Source organism: Camarhynchus parvulus, chromosome Z (genome assembly GCF_901933205.1).
Source record: "Camarhynchus parvulus chromosome Z, STF_HiC, whole genome shotgun sequence".
In the NCBI taxonomy this organism is placed as follows: domain Eukaryota; kingdom Metazoa; phylum Chordata; class Aves; order Passeriformes; family Thraupidae; genus Camarhynchus; species Camarhynchus parvulus.
The window spans coordinates 69595776-69618522 of NC_044601.1; the positions used below are offsets into that span (position 1 = coordinate 69595776).

The window sequence follows — 22747 nt, forward strand, 5'->3', positions numbered from 1 at the left end:
TCAGAGCAGCGGGTACAGCCAGCAGCACACGGGGCAGGGGCTCACCGCCATTCCCGGCAGAAAAGCAGGGCTGTTAGGGATGAAAGCACCAAAATGGCCCAGCCTCCCGCTGCCGCTCGCTGTGGTGCCTCCAGAGCCCCTGAATGCTTCCAGGGACTGCACATCTGTCACCTCTCTGGGCAACCCGGGCCAACCTTGTTGCCCTCATTATCATTTACCTCAGTAAATTCACCATCCTCACCATACAGAGCTACTTCCTTCAATCCAGCCCGAATGTCACCTGGCCAGCCCATCTCAGGATTTCTCACCGTGCCCCTGGCTGTCCAGCAGTTCAGCAGATTAGACCTGACCTGAGGTTAGACTGGCCTAAAAAGAGGCTGCAGATCACAAGAAGAGAAAGTAAAACATAACTTTAAAAGCAGCAAAAGACAAACCTGTTAACTTACAGTGAGAGTCACTGACAAAGGAATTTGTCACTCAGCACCACTGTGGGCTGTTCCTATGTGAGCTGGTCTCAAGGCCTGACACTCTTCTGCACACCCAAAAAGGCTAAATGAGAAATTTTACACAGAAATGCTTTAAAACAAAATGAAATTACCAGTCAGAAACTGAATGCAAAGAACGGAAACAGTGCAAACATACTTAGCCCTGTTGTTGCTCTAAAGAAGTGAAAGGGGCAAGGCTGGTGGAGAGCAGTCATAGCTTTTAGTGGAATTGGTGTAATAAAAGACATTATTTTTCTTCACAAACCTTGCCTCGGGGCAGCCATCATCTTTACTGCCTCTTTCCTGCTTCAGCCTCATGTAAATGTGAAGAGTCAGCAGGGTCATCCCTCTGTATCAGGTGTGTCAGAGTCAACAACCAACATCACTTTTTAACATAAATAAAGAGCAGAAGGCCAAGAGGCCAGTTTCCATCAAACCACAGGAGCCTTCTGAGGGATGGCTTGTACTGCTACCCATGCTGCAAAACCTTCTGAGACTGGCGTGAGATAAAAGCCAGTATCACTGCTTAAATAATTATTTGTTCAGTATTAGCTGCACACACACAGCTACATTATCAGTGAGTTTATGGGAGTGACAGTGAGGCACCGTGGAAGGAATGAAAGGACAGATCTAGGCAACTAGAACAGAGATTATTTTAGTTTAGTTATTTGCTTCAAGGATCAGTGACAGGAAAAACAAGAACACAGGGTCCAGCGCTGGTGATGACACTTTAAATAAGATGCTTGAAAAACTGAAAACGTTATGGAAAGGAGAGTCAAAACTATCTCAAGGATGGGGAACAAAAGTCTTCTGTGTACTTTATCAGGCATTAAGTGGTTAAAACCACTGTGGTTTGTCACAAGAAAAATTGAGAAAAAAAGGAAATTCTCTTCAGCAAAGAGACAAAAAGCAAACAGAAGATGACCAGAAGTCTAGGAAGACCACAAAGAGAAATAGAATACAGTTTTAGGATGGTGGAAGTGACTTGAGAAACCACCTTGGTGTGATTTAAGAGAACTACCTTCAAACAGTGATGGTTTTGGGGAGTTTTAATTTAGCACAAACCACTGGCCCCCTCTGGAAGGGAACCCCTGTAAAATGCAACGGCCTGTGCAAAGAGGAAATGTGGAGTGATCATGAAATAGCCATCTGCTGCATTAGAAATTTCTGAATGAACTGCCACCCTGCAGCGGGCGAGCTGAGACCCTCGTGGAGGCTGCTCCAGCCCAGCCCGGCGGGGTGGCAGCTCTGAGTTGTCTGGATTTACAGAGCCCAGGAGCTCCAGGGCTCACGGCTCTTCTCTGGGCAGCAGCAGAGCAGCAGAGTGCGTGTGCAGAGGAAACTTCCGAGAGAGCACCAAATAGGGTGATAAAAGCCCTGCGGAGGAGGGAGGAGCAGCTGCTCCTCTGGTTCTGAGACTCACAGAGAGAGACACAGGGGGGCTTGCGCTGGGAAGGGGTTGGAGCCCCCGGAGAGGCTGAGGGAGCTGGGAAGGGGCTGAGCCTGGAGCAAAGGAGGCTCAGGGGGGACCTTGTGGCTCTGCACAGCTCCTGACAGGAGGGGACAGCCGGGGGGGTCGGGCTGTGCTCCCAGGGAACAGGGACAGGAGGAGAGGGAACGGCCTCAGGCTGGGACAGGACAGGCTCAGGTGGGACAGCAGCAGGAATTTCCCCATGGGAAGGGCTGTCCAGCCCTGGCACAGCTCCCAGGGCAGTGGTGAGTCCCCATCCCATGAGCCACGTGGATGTGGCACTTGGGGACATGGGTTGGTGGTGGCCCTGGCAGCGCTGGGGAAGTGGTTGGACTGAGGGTGTGAGGGCTTTTCTAACGCAAATGCTTCTGTGATTCCATGTCCTGCTGTCCCCCGAGGCAGCTGGGGCCGTGCTGGGGCACAGAGCATGGGCCAGGCCTCCTCTGCACAGTGACCTGTGCCTTGGGAAAGGCTTGGAGCCAGGATTTGGGAGCGAACCAAAGCAGTGCCATGGGGCTGGAAGGCAGCGGGTGCTCCCTGGAAGTGACAGCTTTCCTCCATCCAACCCGCTGCTGGGAGCTCTGGGGCCCCGCAGCCCAGAGTGCAGCCCCCGGGGTGCAGCTTTTCCTCTGAGTGACTAATCACAGCCCAGCTCTCCAGGCAGCCATTCTTCCACAACAAAGTGCTGCACAGCATGTTTCAGCAAGACCCCAGCTGCTCATTAGGTGATCCTGGGGAATATCCTCCACAGGCCTGGAGTGACACGGGTTTACAGCAGAAGTGATTTATGCAATTTGGGTAGGAAGCCAGGCAGTTTTAAATGCCTCCAATTTGGGCTATTTTTAGCCTGGCACAAAGGCATGACCTTGCAGGTTATTTTCGCAATCTCTTTGTTTATAGGTGCAGAGCAGCATTATTCAGAAACGTCTCAAGCCAGCCACAGTCATGCTGACAGGGAGGGGAGAGGGAAAGCAGCTGAATGTGCTCTTCATGACAGGCCTCAAAATCATAATTAGGAGAGGGGGTTTTGATTAAGTAGGTTTACATATCTGATACTGTTACTATAGTGACTCTGCTTCTTTTAACTGCGCCGTGCTCCTTCGTACATCAAACTATTTAAATCGTGTTCGGTGTTGGTGGCAGAGAATTAAAATTCTTACTTAATAAAAGTTCTAGTTAAAAGAAAAATTTATCTTTTTAACTGAAAGTGGGGAGCATGAGATGGGGTATTGGGAAGGAATTGCTGGCTGGGAGGGTGGGCAGGCCCTGGCCCAGGGTGCCCAGAGCAGCTGTGGCTGCCCCTGGATCCCTGGCAGTGCCCAAGGCCAGGCTGGATGGGGCTTGGAGCAGCCTGGGACAGTGAGAGGTGTCCCTGCCTATGGATGAGATTGAAGCTCTTTTCCAACCAAACCATTCCAGGATTGTGATTAACAGTTTCAAAATCTGCAGCACTGGAAAACATCTGAGTTTGGGCTGGAGAGGAGGCAGACAAAGGCTGGGATGGGCCGAGCTGTTGTGTTTCACACCCCTGTACTTTCTCTCTCCAAACTCTGTGGAGGCTGAGCTGGGGATGGGTATCACTTCCACTGACCGCTGTGAGGACAAACAGCCGAGTGTTATTGTGAAAAGTGATGGTTTTGCTCTTTTCTCCTGCAATTTCAGTGCTGACCTGCAGTATTAGCTGCCTCAATGACTTCTGCCAAGCCCTCTGTTTGAGTCCAAGCGTATGCCAGCCCTCCAGGCCCCGTGAGGCAGCAGACTGTTGCCGTGTGACCGCTTTTCTGTTTACGGTTATGTTTTACATGAGTTTGATGTTCAAATTATATTTTAATGTTCAGATTACTTATGGTTGGTTTGTTCCATTCCCCCCATGTTTCTGTTACAATGGCTCTGCCTCGGGGCTCCCTCCCTGCTTCCCCCCATGTTCAGTTATATGTCAATCCCCCGGTTGTCTAGGGAACTCCCGCCGTTTTGTATCGGTTTTTATGTCAGTCCTTAATCCCCTCCTTAGTTGCCATGGTTTCTTTGAAAACCCCTCCTATGTTTCCCCGACAACCTCCCTGTCCATCACTCTCTGCCCACGCCCTCCCCCTAGAACCTTCCACTCTGGGCAGAGGGTGATTGGAGCAGAAGTTGTTTCCCCTCCCCAACATGTCTCCCATTCGATGTTATGTTGTGTCAATCATTTCAGTCTGTGTTCTCATTTGCCTGGGGGCGGGTTTCTCCGCCCCTCGGGAACTCTTTATAGTTGACCCTGCCGCTCGCGGCCGTTCCCGGCGGCTGTTCTCACTTATTGATGGAGTTCTTGTGCTGCTGGGAGCTGTCGCTTTTCCTTCATTCCTGCGCGCTCACTGGAAGCTTCTCCTGCTCTGCGGCCAAGGGTGAAGCTCCTCTATCGTAGCCATAGAGAAGTCACCCTCGGAAGTGGCAAGCTGGAGCCTGTGTCCTGTGTCCTGCCTGGAGCCGTCGCTCCCCCGTGACGCCGCTTCCCCAGCCGGGCTGCTTGCATATTGGGAGCTAGCCGGAGCTTTGGGATTTGCACGCCAGCAGCAGACCAGGCAGGGCTTACCTCATCGCTGCGGCCCTGCATGTTTTGAGGAGCCCTGTTGAATGCAGGGCATCCGGCACGGTGGCCCTGGCCACGGGGAGCAGCTTACGTGTAGCCACAAGGAACTCTGAGTGGAGTGATCACATTCCTTGCTACTGCTCTCTGCTCTTTCCTCCTGCTTTGCCTTTCCCCCTCAGGCTCCTCCACAGCAGGATGTCGCTGTAGAGCCTCAGTCCCCAGCGTCCTGGATGCCACACGACGCTCACAGCCCTGTCCCGTTATGGACCCAGGGTCGTCATGGACCCCTGCTTCTCACAGCTCTGTCTGCTCATGGACCCAGGCTCTGCATGCACCCCGGCTCCTCACAGCCCTGTCCCCTTATGCACCCAGATTCCTCATAGACCCCAGCTCCTCACAGCCCCATGCCCTCACAGCCCCATCCCCTCACAGGTCTCCATCTTATTAAGGCTTCCAACCCCTCATGGATCCCGTCCCCTCACGTTCCCCATTCCCCATCCCCTCACATTCCTCATTCCCTTGCCATCGCCTCATGTTCCCCATTCCCATCTCCTCACATTCCCCATTACCATTCCCATCCCCTCATGTTCCCCGTTCCCCATTACCATTCCTGTCCCCTCACGTTCCACTCACATTCCCCGTTCCCCATTGCCATAGCTGTCCCCTCACATTCCCCGTTCCCCATTCCTATTCCCTCACATTCCCCTCATGTTCCCCATTGCCTTTGCCACCCCCTCACGTTCCCCATTCCCCATTCCCACTCCTGTCCCCTCATGTTCCCCTCACGTTTCACGTTCCCCATTGCCATTCCCATCCCTCATTGCCATTCCCATCCCCTCATGTTCCCCATTCCCCATTGCCATTCCCGTCCCTCATTGCCATTGCCATCCCCTCACGTTCCCTGTTCCCGGTTGCCAATCCCGTCCCCTCACGTGCCCCATTCCCCATTGCCATTGCCATCCCCTCACCTTCCCCGTTTTCCATTGCCTTTGCCATCCCCACACATTCCCCTCATGTTCCCCGTTCCCTGTTGCCATTCCTGTCCCCTCACGTTCCCCTCATGTTCCCCGTTTCCCTCATGTTCCCCGTTCCACATTGCCATTGCCATCCCCTCACGTTCCCCTCATGTTCCCCGTTGCCATTCCTCTCCCCTCACGTTCCCCATTCCCCATTGCCATTGCCGTCCCCTCACGTTCCCCTCACGTTCCCATTGCCATTGCCGTCCCCTCACGTTCCCCTCACGTTTCCCGTGCCCCATTGCCATTGCCGTCCCCTCACGTTCCCCTCACGTTTCCCGTGCCCCATTGCCATTCCTGTCCCCTCACGTTCCCCTCACGTTACCCATTCCCTCGCACTCCCATTCCCCAGTCCCGCCCCTCGCCCTGCCCCTCCGCGCTGATTGGCTGTCTCGCCAGTCCAATTAACCTGTGACAGATCCCACCCCGCCGTGCCTGCCCCCTTTCCCCTCTGCGGGGGCGGGATAAAACGTTCATTGGCCAAACGCCACCGCCGCCGGCGAGCTCTCTTCCCTTCTATTGGCTGCGTGAGTTGTCATTCACGGCCAACACCCGCCTCCCGGGGTGTCCCTCCCCAGCGCCTTGGTGGAGGCTCCATTCAGTGGCGGGTTCTGCGGTGGACGGAGCTCCGGCGGGCGGGCGCTGTGCTCGCTCAGTAGGAACAGGTCCTCGGCCGGCATCGCTCAGCGGGCAGCAGCCGCAGGAGGAGGTAGATCCCGTTCTGGTAACAATTATACAACTGCGGCGGCGCACCACAGGCCTCTCTCTCTCTCTTATAAACCCGTGTCTACGGGGCGTTCTGAGGGGCTGGAGGCCGCCCGGGCGCGGGGAGGGAATGGAGCCCGCCCGGGATGCTCCGTGTCCCCGGCCCGGCCCCGCGGAGGGTAGTGCCGAAGCAGCAGCACGGCGGTGCGAGGCCCCGCGGCTCGGCCTGCGGCGGAAGCAGCGCCGGGCCCTGCGGCAGGTGCGGAGGTGCCCGCGAGGAGCCGGGGGAAGCAGCCCCGGCTGCGCCCGTGCGTGTTTACCCCTGTCAGGGCGGTGACAAATGGAGCTGCCAGCCCGCCCGCCGGGAGCTGCCCGAGGCCGCGGCGAGCGCCCACCCAGGGGGCCCAGCCGCTCCTGCCTCCCCCCCGCGCCGGGCCCGACCTGCCCTCAACTTCCCCGTGGCCCTGGAGAGTGAAAGTTGGGAAGGAGCGGAGCAGCTGGCGCGGCCTTGGAGCAGGAAGCGCCGCCCGGCACTCCGGAGTTGCTGTTTGGGTTTGGCCTCCTGGCTGCTCCTTCCGCGGAGCGGCCGTGGCTGACACGCCGCCGTCCCTGGCTCCACGCTCCACTAAAAAATACTGACTAAGGGGTGTTGTCTGAGCAACTCGGCGTGTTGTGTCATGGCAAGAATCTCATAATTAACAGGAGAAAAACCAAACCAAACTTCCAGCACATTGATAAAGGGTTGGTGGAAAAGGACGGTCTTGCAGCCAAGCAAGATCAAAACCACCAAATGTCGATTATTTGGTGTGTTTGTGTTGGTAATTCCAAAAAGTGGTGAACATCAAAGGGAGGTTTTCTGTGTACTTGTAATTTACATATGGGCAAATGAAAGAGCTGGGCAGAATGTGCAGCTCTGCAGGTGGCCCGTGTGTGTGCAGCCAGCAGTGTCTAATGCCTTATTAGACGCTATAACATCTGTAGAAATTTAACCCGAGCCTGTATTTTAGAAGAAACTGTGTGTTACAGTCACGGGAGGGAAGTTCTGATAATCCTGTGCGGTGGCTTGTGAGTCAGCAGCTTGAGTGCAGGCAAGATTTGGAGCTTTTTGCTCTGCAAACTGAGGCAGAGGCTGTCAAAGTGCGTGGTAGCACACGCCGTGGTTGAGTGAGTACTAATTGAATGCTCATCTTTACGGGTGGTGCCAGCAGCTTCCCTGCAGCTGAAGCAGCACTGGTAGCTCTTGGTGCATGGATAGGTTCTCAGGTTTTTCTGTAATTTAGGTGGGGTATTTATTTTTAAAGCCGGCACACGCCGAGGTTTGTAGGAGGTTGGCAGATGTGCACTTCACCTGCACTGAGCTACCAGCAGCTCAGCTTCTCTGTGCTCAGTGCTGAGCTGCTTTCCCACGAAGAACTCCCATCTGTAAGTGCAGCAGTTGCTGGGAACATCCTTGTTCACCCCTCAACCTGTATCCAGAAGAAATCAGTGTTTCTCAGTTGAACGGCTCCAGCACAGGGGCGTGCCATCTCTCCAGAACAGAGCATGAGTACCTTTCTGCTAGTCCTGGAGTATTTCTGAGGGATTTTAGGATGAGGTCTTTGTCCTTACCTTTACCACCAGTAGCCCTCCTAGTTGCACAAATCAAAATAAATCAAGAATTTCAATACATCTTGTCAGACTTGGCCAAAAATACTGCTGCTGCAGTTTCCACAGTAAAAGATAATGGACTTTCTGGTGCTTAAGAATCCAAATATTTAGGTCAGTAAATGTATAAAAATACAGCTCTCTGATGTTGTCTGGTAAGAGCTGCTACCAACCAAGACTCCAATACCAAACAGTTCAGCCCTGCTTTCTGCTCGTGCTGCAAGAAGGCTGATAGTACTGTAAATTACAGTAATTAACAAATACACTTCTTAGGAAAGTTCTGAGATAATTCTCATCCGAGTTCACCTAGGTGTGCTTTGTTTAGTGAACGTTTCCAGCCTCTAGTGGTGAGCTTGCTTGCTCTGCCTGAGTGCTCCACACCTAACTTTTCCTCCTGTTCAACTGGCTGCCTCAGAATAAAAGGGAAGAAAAGTAATTCCAATATGCTAAAATCTGCTTCCAAAATAACCCGCCTGCCTCTGCCAAACACTTCGTTAGTAATTTCTGCCCATGACTGTTCCTTTTAATCTGCAGATCTCAAGGTGCCTTAGAAATGTCCTTTAAAGTGGTGGCCCAGGACTTTGCTGGAGGGAGCCTGAAGTAGTTTTGCCACTGTTTCCTGCATCTGGTCAGCTCAGGGAGCCAGAGGCGCCGAGCTGCTGTGCAGAACCATGTGCTCCTTCCTTGTGGGATGCCCCTGTTCTGGAACAAAAGTGCCTCCTTGCCCTGCTGAAGGCTGGTGGGTGCAGGGAGAGCTGCTTTCTTTAGGTGGAAGTCTCATGGGGAGGCGCACTCACAGCCCGTGCTCGCCTAATGTAATAATTTTAGACTGCTTTATCATTACTGAAGTGATGAAGCCAGCTACTGTGTGCCTGGTTTGTGTCATGCTTGGGTGGGCCAGGCTGGGCTGTTTATTACTGAAAAAAAAAATAAAATAAAAGAGAACAGAGTGCGTGGTGCATCCGCTCCAGACCTGAGGTGGTGCAGGCTCACAGAGGGATGGCTGTGGGCATGTAGGAGACAATGTCTGTTGGCTTAGAAATGGCTGGGGCCCTAAAGACTGAAAATTCTGTGGGGCCTCCATGGCCTGGAATTAACGATTTCAGCTTGGCAATACAAAAAAGCTCCTCAACACGGGTCAGTTTCTGTACAGGAACGACGGGCTGGAACAAATCACTGACACAGGATTTCGGGAGCGCTGGAAATGCATTTGTGTTTCCCCAGCCCTCAAAGTGAAGGCAGGCTGCAGAGTCACGCAGCAGGAGCTGCTGTGCAGGGACAGACACTCCTTGGCACTGAGGGGAGACCCACAGGTCAGGCAGCCTGGGCACTAATTGAAGCTGACCTTGCTTTAATTGACTCTCAGCTTCCCGACTCTCTGGCCAACCTAATTCTGCCTTTTAAGAGCGTGATGAAACTTTCCCTTAAAAGTAGGTTTTGCCATTTAACAAATCCATAATTGGAGCAGCAGAACATTTGCTCCCAGATAAGGGCGCTTGTGCTATTGGTAATTAGTTTGACCTGGGCAGATGCCTCCTGATAAGGCACAGCAGGGAGCTGTCCTCTGCTGTGCTGAAGGATTTAATCCCCCTAATTTGTGACACAGCCACTCAAAAATTCCCATCTGTGCTGGACTCAGTCTGGAGGTGCTCCACAGTCTTGTGTACTTCTCACCACTGTCAGGCACTGAAGGGAGAGCAGAGATCCTGGTTATGCTGACACAGGTTTGGGCAGGAATTTTTTCCTCGTTCAGTTCTGCTGCTTTCCTCCTAATTCCTCCTCACAGGACGTTGCACATCCTCATCCTCTCTGTGTTTTCTCACATCATGGCAGGTGCTGATCTTTCCCCCAGTTCTCATCCCTCCCCCACGGAGATGCTGCCAGGGCTGGAGCCCCTCTGCTCTGGAGCCAGCCTGGCACAGCTGGGGCTGCTCAGCTGCACAAGAGAAGGCTCCAGGGACACCTCAGAGCCCCTGCCAGGGCCTCCAGGGGCTCCAGGAGAGCTGCACAGCCACTGGGGACAAGGCATGCAGGGACAGCAGCCAGGCAATGGCTTCCCAGGGCCAGAGGGCAGGGACAGATTTTGGGCTATTGGGAATTAGGAATTGCTGGCTGGGAGGGTGGGCAGGCCCTGGCCCAGGGTGCCCAGAGCAGCTGTGGCTGCCCCTGGATCCCTGGCAGTGCCCAAGGCCAGGCTGGATGGGGCTTGGAGCAGCGTGGGACAGTGGGAGGTGTCCCTGCCCATGGCACGGGGTGGGGCTGGATGGGCTTTGAGGTGTGTTCCCATCCAAACCACTCTGGGATTCTCTGTCAGCCTCTACTCACAAAATGAGCTCTCCTGTTCTTATGGTTTAGCTACCACCCTCTCAGGCCTGGCCTCTCTCCCACAAACCCATCACAAACCACGTTAAAGCCTCCCCAGACAGCAGCACAGTCCCACCCCTCCATCTCCTTGTAACCGGGTGGTGGCTTGGGGACCTTTTGGGGACCTTTCCCCAGACCTGTTCCTGTGGCTCCCCAGCAGATGTGAGCCGCAGAGCGTGAGGCTCCGTGTCCCTTTGTCCTTCCCTGCAGGTGTAGGGGACAGGGCTGGTGCCAGCAGAGCTGGGGTGGGTGCAGAGGGCCACGGCCATGCGGGCAGAGCTGCTGGCAGCCCCGCCAAGCAATGTGGGTGGGCATGGGAGAGGATTTCCTGCTTCGTGGGATCAGGGCAGGTCATGTTCAGGCGGGTTTGGGAGGCAAGCCCTTGCTAAACCACATTAAAAAGTCTGTGACAAAAGGAGTTGAGGGAGGTGTGCAGGATGGGAGAGGAAACAAACAGGGAACAATGAGAAGAGCAAGGGAGGGAGAGCTCAGGGCTGAGTGGCCAGTCAGGTTTTGTGACGGATATAACTTAACTGGGATCACATCTCTTGGATCTAAGCACAGGGCTCAGTGGAAAATGAAACTTGATTCTCCCCCTTTATGAATCTGAGATACCTCCATCAAGAGCATAATTTTAGGCGCTGGTGTGACACCTCGGAGAGGAACAAGTCTCCTCTCTCACACGTCAGGGAAGAAAGCAAGATTTGTATCACCCCTGAAAAGCCTTTTCCCCTCTGCCTCGTTGATTAGAGTTAATTGATCAAGTTCAGGTGAATCTGGGCCACAATCTTATTTGGTTTTTAAATGCTCATTAATTGCCCCAAAGTAATTTAAATTTAATTAGAGTTTGGTAGGGTGTGGTGCTTGTCCTACTTTTTAATTCCTTGTTTTCGGGCTTTGCTGGTGACGGGTTGACGCCATGGTGGCAGCAGGCTGATGGCACTCTGGGATGGGGTTTGCTGTGACACTGGAGTCACAGACCCTTTTTGGGCTACCCTGCATGGGGAGATGGACCTGCAGCCAGGGGGGGACGGCAAGTGAGCAGCCAGAACTAAAACCAGCTAAAACTGAATCTGGTGATCCTAAGGGCAGCACGGAATTAATCTGTTTCGCAGCACAGAGTTAATTTCCCGAGTCTGATCCTGATTTCCCGAGTGCTGACTCCACCACTAGCAGGTTTGGGGAGGAACAAGCACGTTAGAGGCTACATTTGTTTGTGCTGCTGGCAAGGCTTCCTCCCACGCAGCAAATTTATGATCTTTACCCCAAAACAAATCAACAGAGGGGGTTTGAGTGGAACTTTTGTCATTCACAGGCCTCAACAAACAAGTGAAGGTTGAGGGGAAAGGATGCTTCTGGACGCAGAGCAGCTTCCCTCTACGCTTTGTAGTGGGTAGAAGAGGAATTTTCATGAAAAATGTTAAATGTTTGTGTATTTTTTTAATGCTTGGAAAGATACTCAAGAAAATCCTCAGACTGTAACTTGTAAGACCAGTCTGCCATCTTAAAAGCTTATTATGTGCAAATTTGATTAGAGCAGGTCTTCTAAAGTATTCAGGCGATATTTAAGATAATGAAGTTTTGTTCCTTAATTCAATTTTGTCTCCCATCTGGAAGAAATTAAAAATGCAAGCCATGCATGGTTTCATTCCTTAAAAATATCTCATGCCCTGCTTCACTGTCCCTGCCTGTCTGGGCTGTGAGTGTGTGGCTGGGCTGGGGGTGACAGGTCCCCTCTCCTGGTGCCCCGCTGGCCTGGCTGGCGTGTCCCCTCCGTGTGTCACCACACAGACCATGGTCCTGGTGAGGTCCTGCCCTGCTTCCCATTGTCTCTCTGTCTCAGTGAAATCATCTGTGGGACATGAGTCCACTGCACATTCCCTGCTGGTCCTGCCATATATGAGCATGTGATAAATGGTGATTTCTTCTCCGAATAGCTTGTGATCCATAATGGAGTAAAAAGAATTCAAGAGTTGCTAACACCTGTCAGAATTAGAACTTGAGTTGTACTAACACTTTTTAATTCTTATAGGGGAACATCCTTTACTTTAAATGATATAGTCTCTCTGAAAATAAACTTTTTTTAAACTATTTTTGAAGTTTGGAATTGTGAAAATCTAAGTCTGGAATTCACAGATCAGTGGAGTTTTTGGCCATTTTAATTCCACATTTTGTTGTAGCAGGGTTTCAATATGCTGACTGACACAGTTTCTCCCCGGTGTTGTCCAGGCCAGGAGGTTTTGTTGTTGGAGAGCTCCAGGGGATCCCAGTGGGGATTTTGTGGCTGCACCTGCCCAGGCTGTGCTGTCCTGGCTGGCATTTGCGGCACTGCCGGTTCCATGGGTCACCAGGGACAGCTAAAGTCCCTGCTGGCATTTCTGCTCTGCCGGGAGGATCCCTGCCTTCCCTCCGCTCTGTGCTCTCATCACTCCAAGCCCTCCCTTCCTTCCTTTCCTTCCTCCTGGCAGTTTTGGGCTGTTGCTTCATGGTGTTAAAAGGGGTCTCACACTGCAGGTGCTTCCCTGTGGCAGCAGGAGCCCGCTGTGGGTGTGCCGGGGGCTCTGCAGGCTCTGTGGGTGCCCGAGTGCTGCCTGTGGGTGTGCCAGGGGCTCTGTGGGTGCCTGAGTGCTGCCTTTGGGCGTGCCAGGGGCTCTGCAGGCTCTGTGGGTGCCCGAGTGCTGCCTTTGCCCGTGCTGGGGGCTCTGCAGGCTCTGTGGGTGCCTGAGTGCTGCCTGTGGGTGTGCCAGGGGCTCTGTGGGTGCCTGAGTGCTGCCTTTGCCCGTGCCAGGGGCTCTGCAGGCTCTGTGGGTGCCCGAGTGCTGCCTTTGGGTGTGCCAGGGGCTCTGTGGGTGCCTGAGTGCTGCCTTTGGGCGTGCCAGGGGCTCTGCAGGCTCTGTGGGTGCCTGAGTGCTGCCTTTGGGCGTGCCAGGGGCTCTGCAGGCTCTGTGGGTGCCCGAGTGCTGCCTTTGCCCGTGCCGGGGTCTCTGCAGGCTCTGTGGGTGCCCGAGTGCTGCCTTTGGGCGTGCCAGGGGCTCTGCAGGCTCTGTGGGTGCCTGAGTGCTGCCTTTGGGCGTGCCAGGGGCTCTGCAGGCTCTGTGGGTGCCTGAGTGCTGCCTTTGGGTGTGCCGGGGGCTCTGCAGGCTCTGTGGGTGCCTGAGTGCTGCCTTTGGGTGTGCCGGGGGCTCTGCAGGCTCTGTGGGTGCCCGAGTGCTGCCTTTGGGTGTGCCGGGGGCTCTGTGGGTGCCCGAGTGCTGCCTTTGGGTGTGCCAGGGGCTCTGTGGGTGCCCGAGTGCTGCCTTTGCTCGTGCCAGGGGCTCTGCAGGCTCTGTGGGTGCCCGAGTGCTGCCTTTGCCTCTCCAGGTGCTCCGGAGGAGGAGGAGGATGCTGTCCCGACTGCGCGTGGCCGCGGCGCCCTGCGCGATGGCGCGGCGCAGCCTGCACACCAAGGAGAAGGGCAAGCCGCTCATGCTGAACCCGCGCACCAACAAGGTGGGTCTGTGTCCTGTCTGTCTGTGTCACCTGTGTCTGCTGATAGTCCTGTGCCCCCTGTGCTCTGACACAGCCAGAGCGGGGCGGCGAGGCTGGCAGCAGTTCCTGCCCCGGCTGCCCCAGCCAGCCCGGCTCTGTCCTCGCTGCCACTGCTGCCCTGGGCACACGAGGGGCTGCTGGCACTGCTGAGCCCAGGGACAGCTTTAGCAGGGAGAGGGTCTGACCTGAGAGTTTGCAAGAGTTAACTCTGAATTCGCTAACCATAGGAAGCGTTAGCCTCTCTGTCCTAGCCCTGGCCCTTTCCTGGGACACCGACAGCTGGGGCTGAGCCACATCACCTAAGAAATACCCCTCTGCAGAGTCTGAAAGAGCATCTAAAAACAAACCTTGGTGGGAGCTGACTGGGAGGTACGAATATCATGTTAATTCCATGCTTTGAGGCAGACTCCTAAGAAAGTAGCATTTTATTCCCTTCACAAAACTGTTCCTGTTTGCACAAGCCCATCCTCAACCTCCTTTTTTTCCCCCCCCCCACACTGGGGTTGTAGTGGCCTTCAGGAATCTTGCAGCCATTAATGTGTAAATTAAAACTGGTCAGAAATCAGATGAGAGCTTTTGGGGGCTGGTCCAAGATGTCTGAAGTGGTCAAGAAAGGCGGCAAGTCTGCCTGTCTCTGACATTTGCCCTATCTCTCTGCTCAGGGCATTTCCTGAGCAGTGGGGCTGGGTTATTCTACCCTTCCCTTCCACCCTGGACAGCAGAGTGCAAGATGCCTCAATCCTGCATGAATCCAGGCTGCCTAGACAGGGAGAGAGAGCTGTGGAAGGTAGAGACTGGCTGACTGCAAAACTGAAGTTGAGATTGCTGTGTCAGGGAAAGAGAAAAGAGTAGATTGGTGTGATTTGTCAAGATCAGATTGTCTTGAGACTCTGAGTTCTAAAGACTTTGACATGGCCATGGAAATTACTTCAACCCCTGTAAGCTTTTCCAAATGCTGATTATGCAATAGTATTCTGAAACAAGAACAATAGGTCATTTCTTACTGTTTTTCTAGTGGTAATATCCTTCCATTTTTTTTAACCCTGGAATTCTCAGCTGGACTGAGCACAATGCAATTTTATTCGAGGAGTAGAAGGGAGTAGGGACCTTCTGGTTAATGGCAATTGATTTTGTGAATATTTTAATGCCTCCAAGAAGTTACACTGGTGAGAGGGAACCCCATTCTGCATTAGTTTGTCTCTCCTGTATCCGCCTGTCCTTCCTGCTGACGCCTGTTGGAATGGATCAGAAAGCTCACTGAGTGATACTGCTGGATGCAGTATCTGTATGGAAATGCATTTTGGATATTCAGCAAAGACATAAATGATTTATTAAACACACTGAGTACTTTACCCCTTGTGCCTCACTTGTGTATAGAGATATATATATATTATCTATGTACAGAAACAGATAAAGGGTGTTATTTCTTGCTGTCAGCTTGTTGAGGTTATCATGTTTTTCTTGATTAGATTTAATTTTTACATCCTCTATCAACCCTGCAGAACATTTGGTCTCCCCTAAGGCGCACGTCCCTAAAACAAGAGCTGCAGAAGGACAGCATCAGGGGCAGGACCTCGCCCTTGCCCTTGTGCGAACTTATCTGTTGCTCTTTGCCACTCGAGTAGGTTTTTCTCTTACAGTTGCATTTTGTTTCTTGCCCACCCTGAGCTGTGTGTTGAGCTGTGTGTGTTTCTTTTCTTGCCCACCCTGAGCTGTGTGTTGAGCTGTGTGTGTTTCTTTTCTTGCCCACCCTGAGCTGTGTGTTGAGCTGTGTGTTTTTCCTTTCTTGCCCACCCTGAGCTGTGTGTTGAGCTGTGTGTTTTTCCTTTCTTGCCCACCCTGAGCTGTGTGTCGAGCTGTTTGCGTTTCTTTTCTTCCCACCCTGTGTGTGTGTTTCTTTTCTTGCCCACCCCGAGCTGTGTGTTGCAGGTGAGCACACAGTCACCCCACCTGGTTTGGGTTTTGGTGTTTGAGGGGCAGATTGGAGGTGTTCATTGTCAGGATGGCTCAAAGAGGCAGTGAGCTCTCTGGGCCGCCTCAGTGCTGCAGCCAGCAGCTGCTGTGGCATGCTTCTCCATCAGAGCCCTGCATGCTGTGGGACTGCTGCTCCCTGATGGAGCTCCCAGTGCAGTTCATTGGCTCCAGCACCTTCAGTTCTGCTGGGGGTCCCCAGCATTTTCAGCTTGCTTGGAACACTGAGAACAATCTCCGTGGTTTAGTGCTGGCAATTAAATTGTTACTGATATGGTGCCGGGCTTCAGATGGGGCAGGGTTTGTTCATCCAGCACAGAGCAGGAGGACAGGATCCCTGACTGGGGATGTCTGCTCTGCCACGTGGAGGGCCATCAGAGTGTTCTTGTCTCCACTGGAAATACATGACCTGTAATGTTATCTGTGTGTTTGTTTTCTGTGGCTTGCAGAAAATTTGTCACTGCATAGTTGGCCACGCTCCCTGTACTTCAGTTGGTTATTTTGGTGAAGAAGGGTGATGGTATTTTGTACTGTGGGTTCCATTACCCCATTTTCCGTGGCTCTTCCTCAGGGTTGTTAGGCTATCACAGAATCCCTGGGGTTGGAAAAGCCCTCCCAGCCATCGAGTCCAAGCTGTCACCCGATCCCCACCTTGTCACCCAGCCCAGAGCTCTCAGTGCCACGTCCAGGCCCAAACCTCCCTGGGCAGTTACAATTCCTGACCTCCCTTTCCATGGGGAAATCCCTTCCGATGTCCAAAAACTTCTCCTGCACTGACAGTGCCTCTCACAATTTTGGATTCAGCAGGTACCTTTAGGATTTATGTATGCATATATTTGTGTGCATGTATCTGCCTGGAATGGCAATAGATATGTGCATGGAAATATGTGATAAATGTTAAAGAAACATTCACTGGTGGCAGGTTAATAATCCCAGGCTGATCCTGAGGAATTTTACCAGTGTATTATCTTTCATGCAGGTGGTCATCTTCTCATATGTTATATTTTGCTCACAGTTTCATCTGTGTTCATTCGCAGCTTTTTCAGCCCAATTTATTTTCATGCATGGCTTCCAGAATGCTTCCAGAAACTGTGATAAATTTACCTTTGCATAGAGACAATTTTTTTAGCAAACTTGTAAACATCACCTCACTGACTTGTAGGAAATACCCTAACAGTACATTTCCAATTCAGAATAAAAAAATAAACAGAAAAAACACAGCCAAAGTTAAAGCTATTTTGACAAAATAAAAGGGATTGCCCAAGAGAGTGCAAAGAAAGGATTGTATGAGCTTGAAGATGTAAAAGCAGATGCTCCCTTGCACTGCCCTTTCTCACCATGCTGGTTTTGACATGTTTCATTTTTTTAAATACATTTTAGATTTAGGCTTAGCCAGCTGTGTTGAGCAGCCAGGGCATGGAATACGCAGTGCCCCTGTGCCTTCCTGGGGAAGCCAGGATAAACAGGATGTGGGGAGGGAATGCAGATGGTGATCGTTGCTAAGAAGTGCAGTGCTCGGGACATTGCTATCAGTTTGTGATCAGTAAGGAGGAAAGACCCCAGAAGGCAGGAAAATGACAGAAACTGAGCGCACACCCCCAGCCCAAAAGTCCCACCGCAGGTCTGTGTGCTGCCCAATGGTTTGGACATGGTGGGGCTCTTGGATGGAGCTGGCATGGCCACGTACCTGCAGGTTTTATCAGCTTCCCTGAGATCCGTGTGCTTTCAGAAGGAATTACACCTGGGCACATGGAGCTGTTTAATCTGTAACCCGGTGCCAAAGGTGGTGGGAGGGTATCGAGCCTCATTTACCTTGGCCCAGGTGTTCTGCTCAGCACCTCTGGGCTGGGGGTGGGGGGTGCAGGAAGGGCACTGCCTGGGGCTGTTACACCATTGTGGCATTAATGCCCTTGAGGAGAGCAGGAGCAGCCACATCCCCAGGGATGCCATTGCAATCACGGGGCTCAGGACTCTGCCGTTGGTGTCCATGAAAATGTACCACGAGGGGCTGGGACACTTCCTTGGCAGGGAGTGGAGCCTTTCTGCTCCTGGCTTTCCCCTCGTCTGCAGGAGAGTGCTTCCAGCTGCCCCAGACAGCTGTGGGCTGGCTGAGCGTGGGTTGTCAGGCAGAGTGGTGCAGTGTTCTGCCTTGCAGAGGGGTCCAGGAGCTGGGGGCACCTTTGCCTGGGAGAGAGGGAGTGTGAAACGGCTTGGAGATCCCATGGGATCTGTGCTGTGTCACAGAGCATTGCCTGGGGGCACCTATGCCTGGGAGAGAGGGAGTGTGAAACGGCTTGGAGATCCCATGGGATCTGTGCTGTGTCACAGAGCATTGCCTGGGGGCACCTATGCCTGGGAGAGAGGGAGTGTGAAACGGCTTGGAGATCCCATGGGATCTGTGCTGTGTCACAGAGCATTGCCCTGCTGTGTCAGCCACACCCACCGGGGTACAGACTGCTGCTCTGGGAGAACACAGGGAGAGAATCCAGTTTAAAACTGAAGGAGGAAAGAAAGCAGGAGTTTTCTGTTCTCATAAACTTTTATTCTCTGCTAGAGATAGTGAAGACACCTTTGAATCTTATGTAATGAACTTTATGAATGAACTTTATTAATTTCCAGTGGAGGCATCTTGTGCAATAGTGAACTTTGTGTTTAGCCCAAGGGAGCAAAGTCAAGGGAAGCAGCCCGCAATCCGACATAAAATCTACTTTGTTTCCAAGATGTTTATGATGCTGCTTCAAAGGCTGTGCTCCCTGCTGAATCTGTTCTAGCAATTACTAGGAGTTACAAGGAAAGCATTTTTTAAGTCTCATGAGTAACTAATTTTTCAGACAGTGGCGTGTTTGGATATAAACTGTGTGTACATCTTTGTCAGGAGCCCTGGATGGGGGTTTTGCTGTATATGAGAGCATTTATGGTTGGTTAAAAGTACACTCTCATATACGTGGCTGCGAGACTGCAGGCGGGGAAGACTTACCACCACTACTACTTCTCTGCTTGGAAACCTCTGAGAATTACTTACTCAGTGGCGCTATAAAAGTCCTGCTTGCAGCATCCAGGCTGCTCCACGCAAGGCACACAGCTAGAATTTGTGTGTGCTGGTATTTATAGCAGCAGGGGCTTTGTGCAATGGAGCCCAGTTGCTGCGAAGTCCCAGTGCCAGAGCATGTGGATTGAAGTTCATGGTGGCTCAGCGTGAGCTTGTCTGAACTAAAATAGCATCAGCGTTTCACTCCAGCAGCTTTTTTCGTTCCCCCTCCCAGCAGAAGGTTGGTTTTGTGGCAGTGAATTTGTCCGTTGTGGAGTGTTAATTAATTAATCAGTGGTCTTTGAGGTGTGCTGGGCTCCCTCCTGGATGCGCGCCCTGCTTGGCTGTGCTGGCCTGGGGACAACCCCTGCTTGTCCTGAGCTGAGAAGAGGATTAAGGAGGCTGATGGCAGTGAAAGTCAGCACACAGCACCTGGGGAGAGGACACCCGGCCTGCAAACAGTGATCCCTACTGCTTACACCCAGACTGTGGGAGTACTTAAGCTCTTAATCCCAGGGAAAGCTGGGGTGAGCTTGGGCCTTAGGCGTGGGTTCTTGTGTGATTTGAGCAATCGGTGCCAGCTGCGTGGGCTGAGTGATCTCCCTCATCCCCTGTGTCTGGCTGTGCCCCTGATCCCCTGGCTCTGCCAGTGCCCCCTGATCCCCTGGCTCTGCCAGTGCCCCCTGATCCCCTGTGTCTGGCTGTGCCCCTGATCCCCTGTGTCTGCCTCTGCCCCCTGATCCCCTGTGTCTGGCTGTGCCCCTGATCCCCTGTGTCTGGCTGTGCCCCTGATCCCCTGTGTCTGCCTCTGCCCCCTGATCCCCTGTGTCTGGCTGTGCCCCTGATCCCCTGGCTCTGCCAGTGCCCCCTGATCCCCTGTGTCTGGCTGTGCCCCCTGATCCCCTGTGTCTGGCTGTGCCCCTCATCCCCTGGCTCTGGCTGTGCCCCTGATCCCCTGGCTCTGCCAGTGCCCCCTGATCCCCTGTGTCTGGCTGTGCCCCTGATCCCCTGTGTCTGGCTGTGCCCGTGATCCCCTGTGTCTGCCTCTGCCCCCTGATCCCCTGTGTCTGGCTGTGCCCCTGATCCCCTGTGTCTGGCTGTGCCCCTGATCCCCTGGCTCTGCCTCTGCCCCCTGATCCCCTGTGTCTGGCTGTGCCCCTGATCCCCTGGCTCTGCCTCTGCCCCCTGATCCCCTGTGTCTGGCTGTGCCCCCTGATCCCCTGTGTCTGGCTGTGCCCCTCATCCCCTGGCTCTGCCAGTGCCCCCTGATCCCCTGTGTCTGGCTGTGCCCCCTGATCCCCTGTGTCTGGCTGTGCCCCCTGATCCCCTGTGTCTGGCTGTGCCCCTGATCCCCTGTGTCTGCCTCTGCCCCCTGATCCCCTGTGTCTGGCTGTGCCCCCTGATCCCCTGGCTCTGCCAGTGCCCCCTGATCCCCTGTGTCTGGCTGTGCCCCCTGATCCCCTGGCTCTGCCAGTGCCCCCTGATCCCCTGTGTCTGGCTGTGCCCCCTGATCCCCTGTGTCTGGCTGTGCCCCTGATCCCCTGGCTCTGCCTGTGCCCCTGATCCCCTGTGTCTGGCTGTGCCCCTGATCCCCTGTGTCTGCCTCTGCCCCCTGATCCCCTGTGTCTGGCTGTGCCCCTCATCCCCTGGCTCTGCCTCTGCCCCCTGATCCCCTGTGTCTGGCTGTGCCCCTCATCCCCTGGCTCTGCCTCTGCCCCCTGATCCCCTGTGTCTGGCTGTGCCCCTGGTCCCCTGTGTCTGGCTGTGCCCCTGGTCCCCTGTGTCTGGCTGTGCCCCTGATCCCCTGTGTCTGGCTGTGCCCCTGATCCCCTGTGTCTGGCTGTGTCCCTGATCCCCTGTGTCTGGCTGTGCCCCTGGTCCCCTGTGTCTGGCTGTGCCCCTGATCCCCTGGCTCTGGCTGTGCCCCCTGATACCCTGTGTCTGGCTGTGCCCCTGATCCCCTGGCTCTGCCTCTGCCCCTGATCCCCTGGCTCTGCCTCTGCCCCTGATCTTTTGGGGCTGGCTGGAAGGGTGCTAGGTGTGTGATACTGCAGCTCCATCCTGGGAGATACTGCAGTGTGGGAACTCAGCACATCACTTTGGATGTGCGGAGTCTCCCAAGACCCCACCGGGGGTCTTGGAGATCTTGGCATGATACCTGGAACACTTGGTGGCTTGACTTTGATCCTGCAAATGAATTGGCAGCTTTGTATGAGAGTTGGAAGGTCACGAGTTTAATGGGTGTGTTCACAGGGTGCACACAGGGCGAAAATACAAGTTTTGAGATTTTTGGTATGAGGGTAATGGGGACAAGATGGGGGGAACAGGGCGTGTCTCGTCCTTCTTCTTTCTTCTTCTTGTTCTCCATCTTCTGCTGTGATGTTGGCACTTGGGGATTGGTTTAGCATAGAAGTGCACTGTCTAACATAGGTGATAGGTATTGGAAATTAAAGGTAAATATGATGTACGTAGTTTGTAGTATAAAAGACGATGCTGCCTCGGGGGCGGTTGGAGAGTGCTGTGGCTGCCTTGCTGAACAGACCTCTGCTCGTCAGGGAGAAAACTTTATAGATGAGAAATAATAAACAATCCGAAGATCGAACTCCAGAGAGTCCAGTTTTGTTCTTCAGAGCCTGGGGCCACTCCAGGACCACCCAGCTCATCTTGGGACAGAGACCAGACAGCCGGACCCGAGACTGCAGGGCAGTCCCAAATCCACATCCAAATCCAAAAGAAGCTCATGGTCATGGACAAAGATACTGCGAGTGTTGGAAGGACTCAGGAGTTCTATCTCAGTGCTCTGGACTAAGCTTGCTCTGTTCCAGTTGGAGCAAGGGATGAATTTCTGTGTGAAGGCTGATGTAGTTCTGATTCCTGATTTAGGCCTAGGCAGAAATTAAAGCCTCTTTGAATACACTAAGATGTAATTGTCATGTAAATCAACAGCTGAAAGTACTTAGTGTCACTTAAAAATTCATCCTGTTTGATGTTATTGTGACTCCAGAGGCATTGAACAGCTAGATTCCCTACAGACAGAGGGAGTGTGAATAAACTGAATAAAGATGGGCCTCTGTTCTGCTTGGAGCTAAGCTCAGGGCTCCTGGACGCTATTGTGGGCCCAGGTGTTGTAAGGACGCAGGTTCCACTCTACAGGGAAGTGGGAAAAGCCACATTCTGGTGTCATGGTAATAGCAGCGATTATAGATTTGGTAGTTGTGGTTTTTGGAGGACTTGAGGCTTTCTGGAGGGGAGGATGCAGGTTTTGGTAGTGAGGTGTTCCTCTGGGGTTACAGTGAGATGTCAGTGTAGCATTATGGCTCCTCTGAGGGGACCCTGGCCTTCCCCAGGCTGCAAACTCCAGTGGCCTTGCTGACCAGAGACTAAACTTCTTCTTGCCTTCCTCTTCTTCTTCCTCTAAACGCTGTAAATATTTTGGCACCGTTTTTGTTTCTGTGGTGTCTAGGGTAAAAGTCAACATACTACAAATGCTTGCCAGCCATGCTCAGCCTTGGGGCCCGAGCCACTGGCACTGCCAGCAGTTTGTGTGGGAAAGGGCTGCTTTTGGGGCGATTTAACTGCATTTAAAGGTATTAAACTGCTGATGGCAGCAGGCCAGGGGCGTCGAGGAAAAGGGAAGATAGCCGAGAGGAGTTTGTGTGGAGCTTGCATTTCTGCTCGCAGAGAATAATATTTCTAGTGAAGTATGCAGAAGTGGAACTAATCCTTTGCAACACAGGAAAAACCTCTGTGGCACCCAGAGCATGATCCTGTGGGTTCTTCTTCTTTCGTGTCAGTTTCTCTCTGTTTACATGGCTGTGTTCTTCGTGGAACTGTTGGGTTATTCAGATCAGTGTTTGGAAAAAAATACCACTACAGTGGCTAAAGTGGGACTGTTAAGCCCCACAAAAAAAAACCCAAAAAAAACTTAGAAATCAACTCCCAAAAAACCAGCAGCAAAGTTAAAAACTT

General features: G+C 53.0%; 1 protein-coding gene across 1 annotated transcript in view; it reads left to right on the forward strand.

Annotated features, from left to right (window-relative positions):
* Nucleotides 1-6136: 6136 nt before the first annotated feature.
* Nucleotides 6137-22747, forward strand: part of ME2 (malic enzyme 2) — a 38924-nt gene continuing 22313 nt past the window's right edge. Inside the window, exons 1-2 of the mRNA XM_030968956.1 lie at nucleotides 6137-6247; nucleotides 13612-13740. Coding sequence (XP_030824816.1) covers nucleotides 13633-13740 — 108 coding nt within the window. The 5' untranslated portion in view covers nucleotides 6137-6247; nucleotides 13612-13632. The remainder of the gene's footprint in view (nucleotides 6248-13611; nucleotides 13741-22747) is intronic.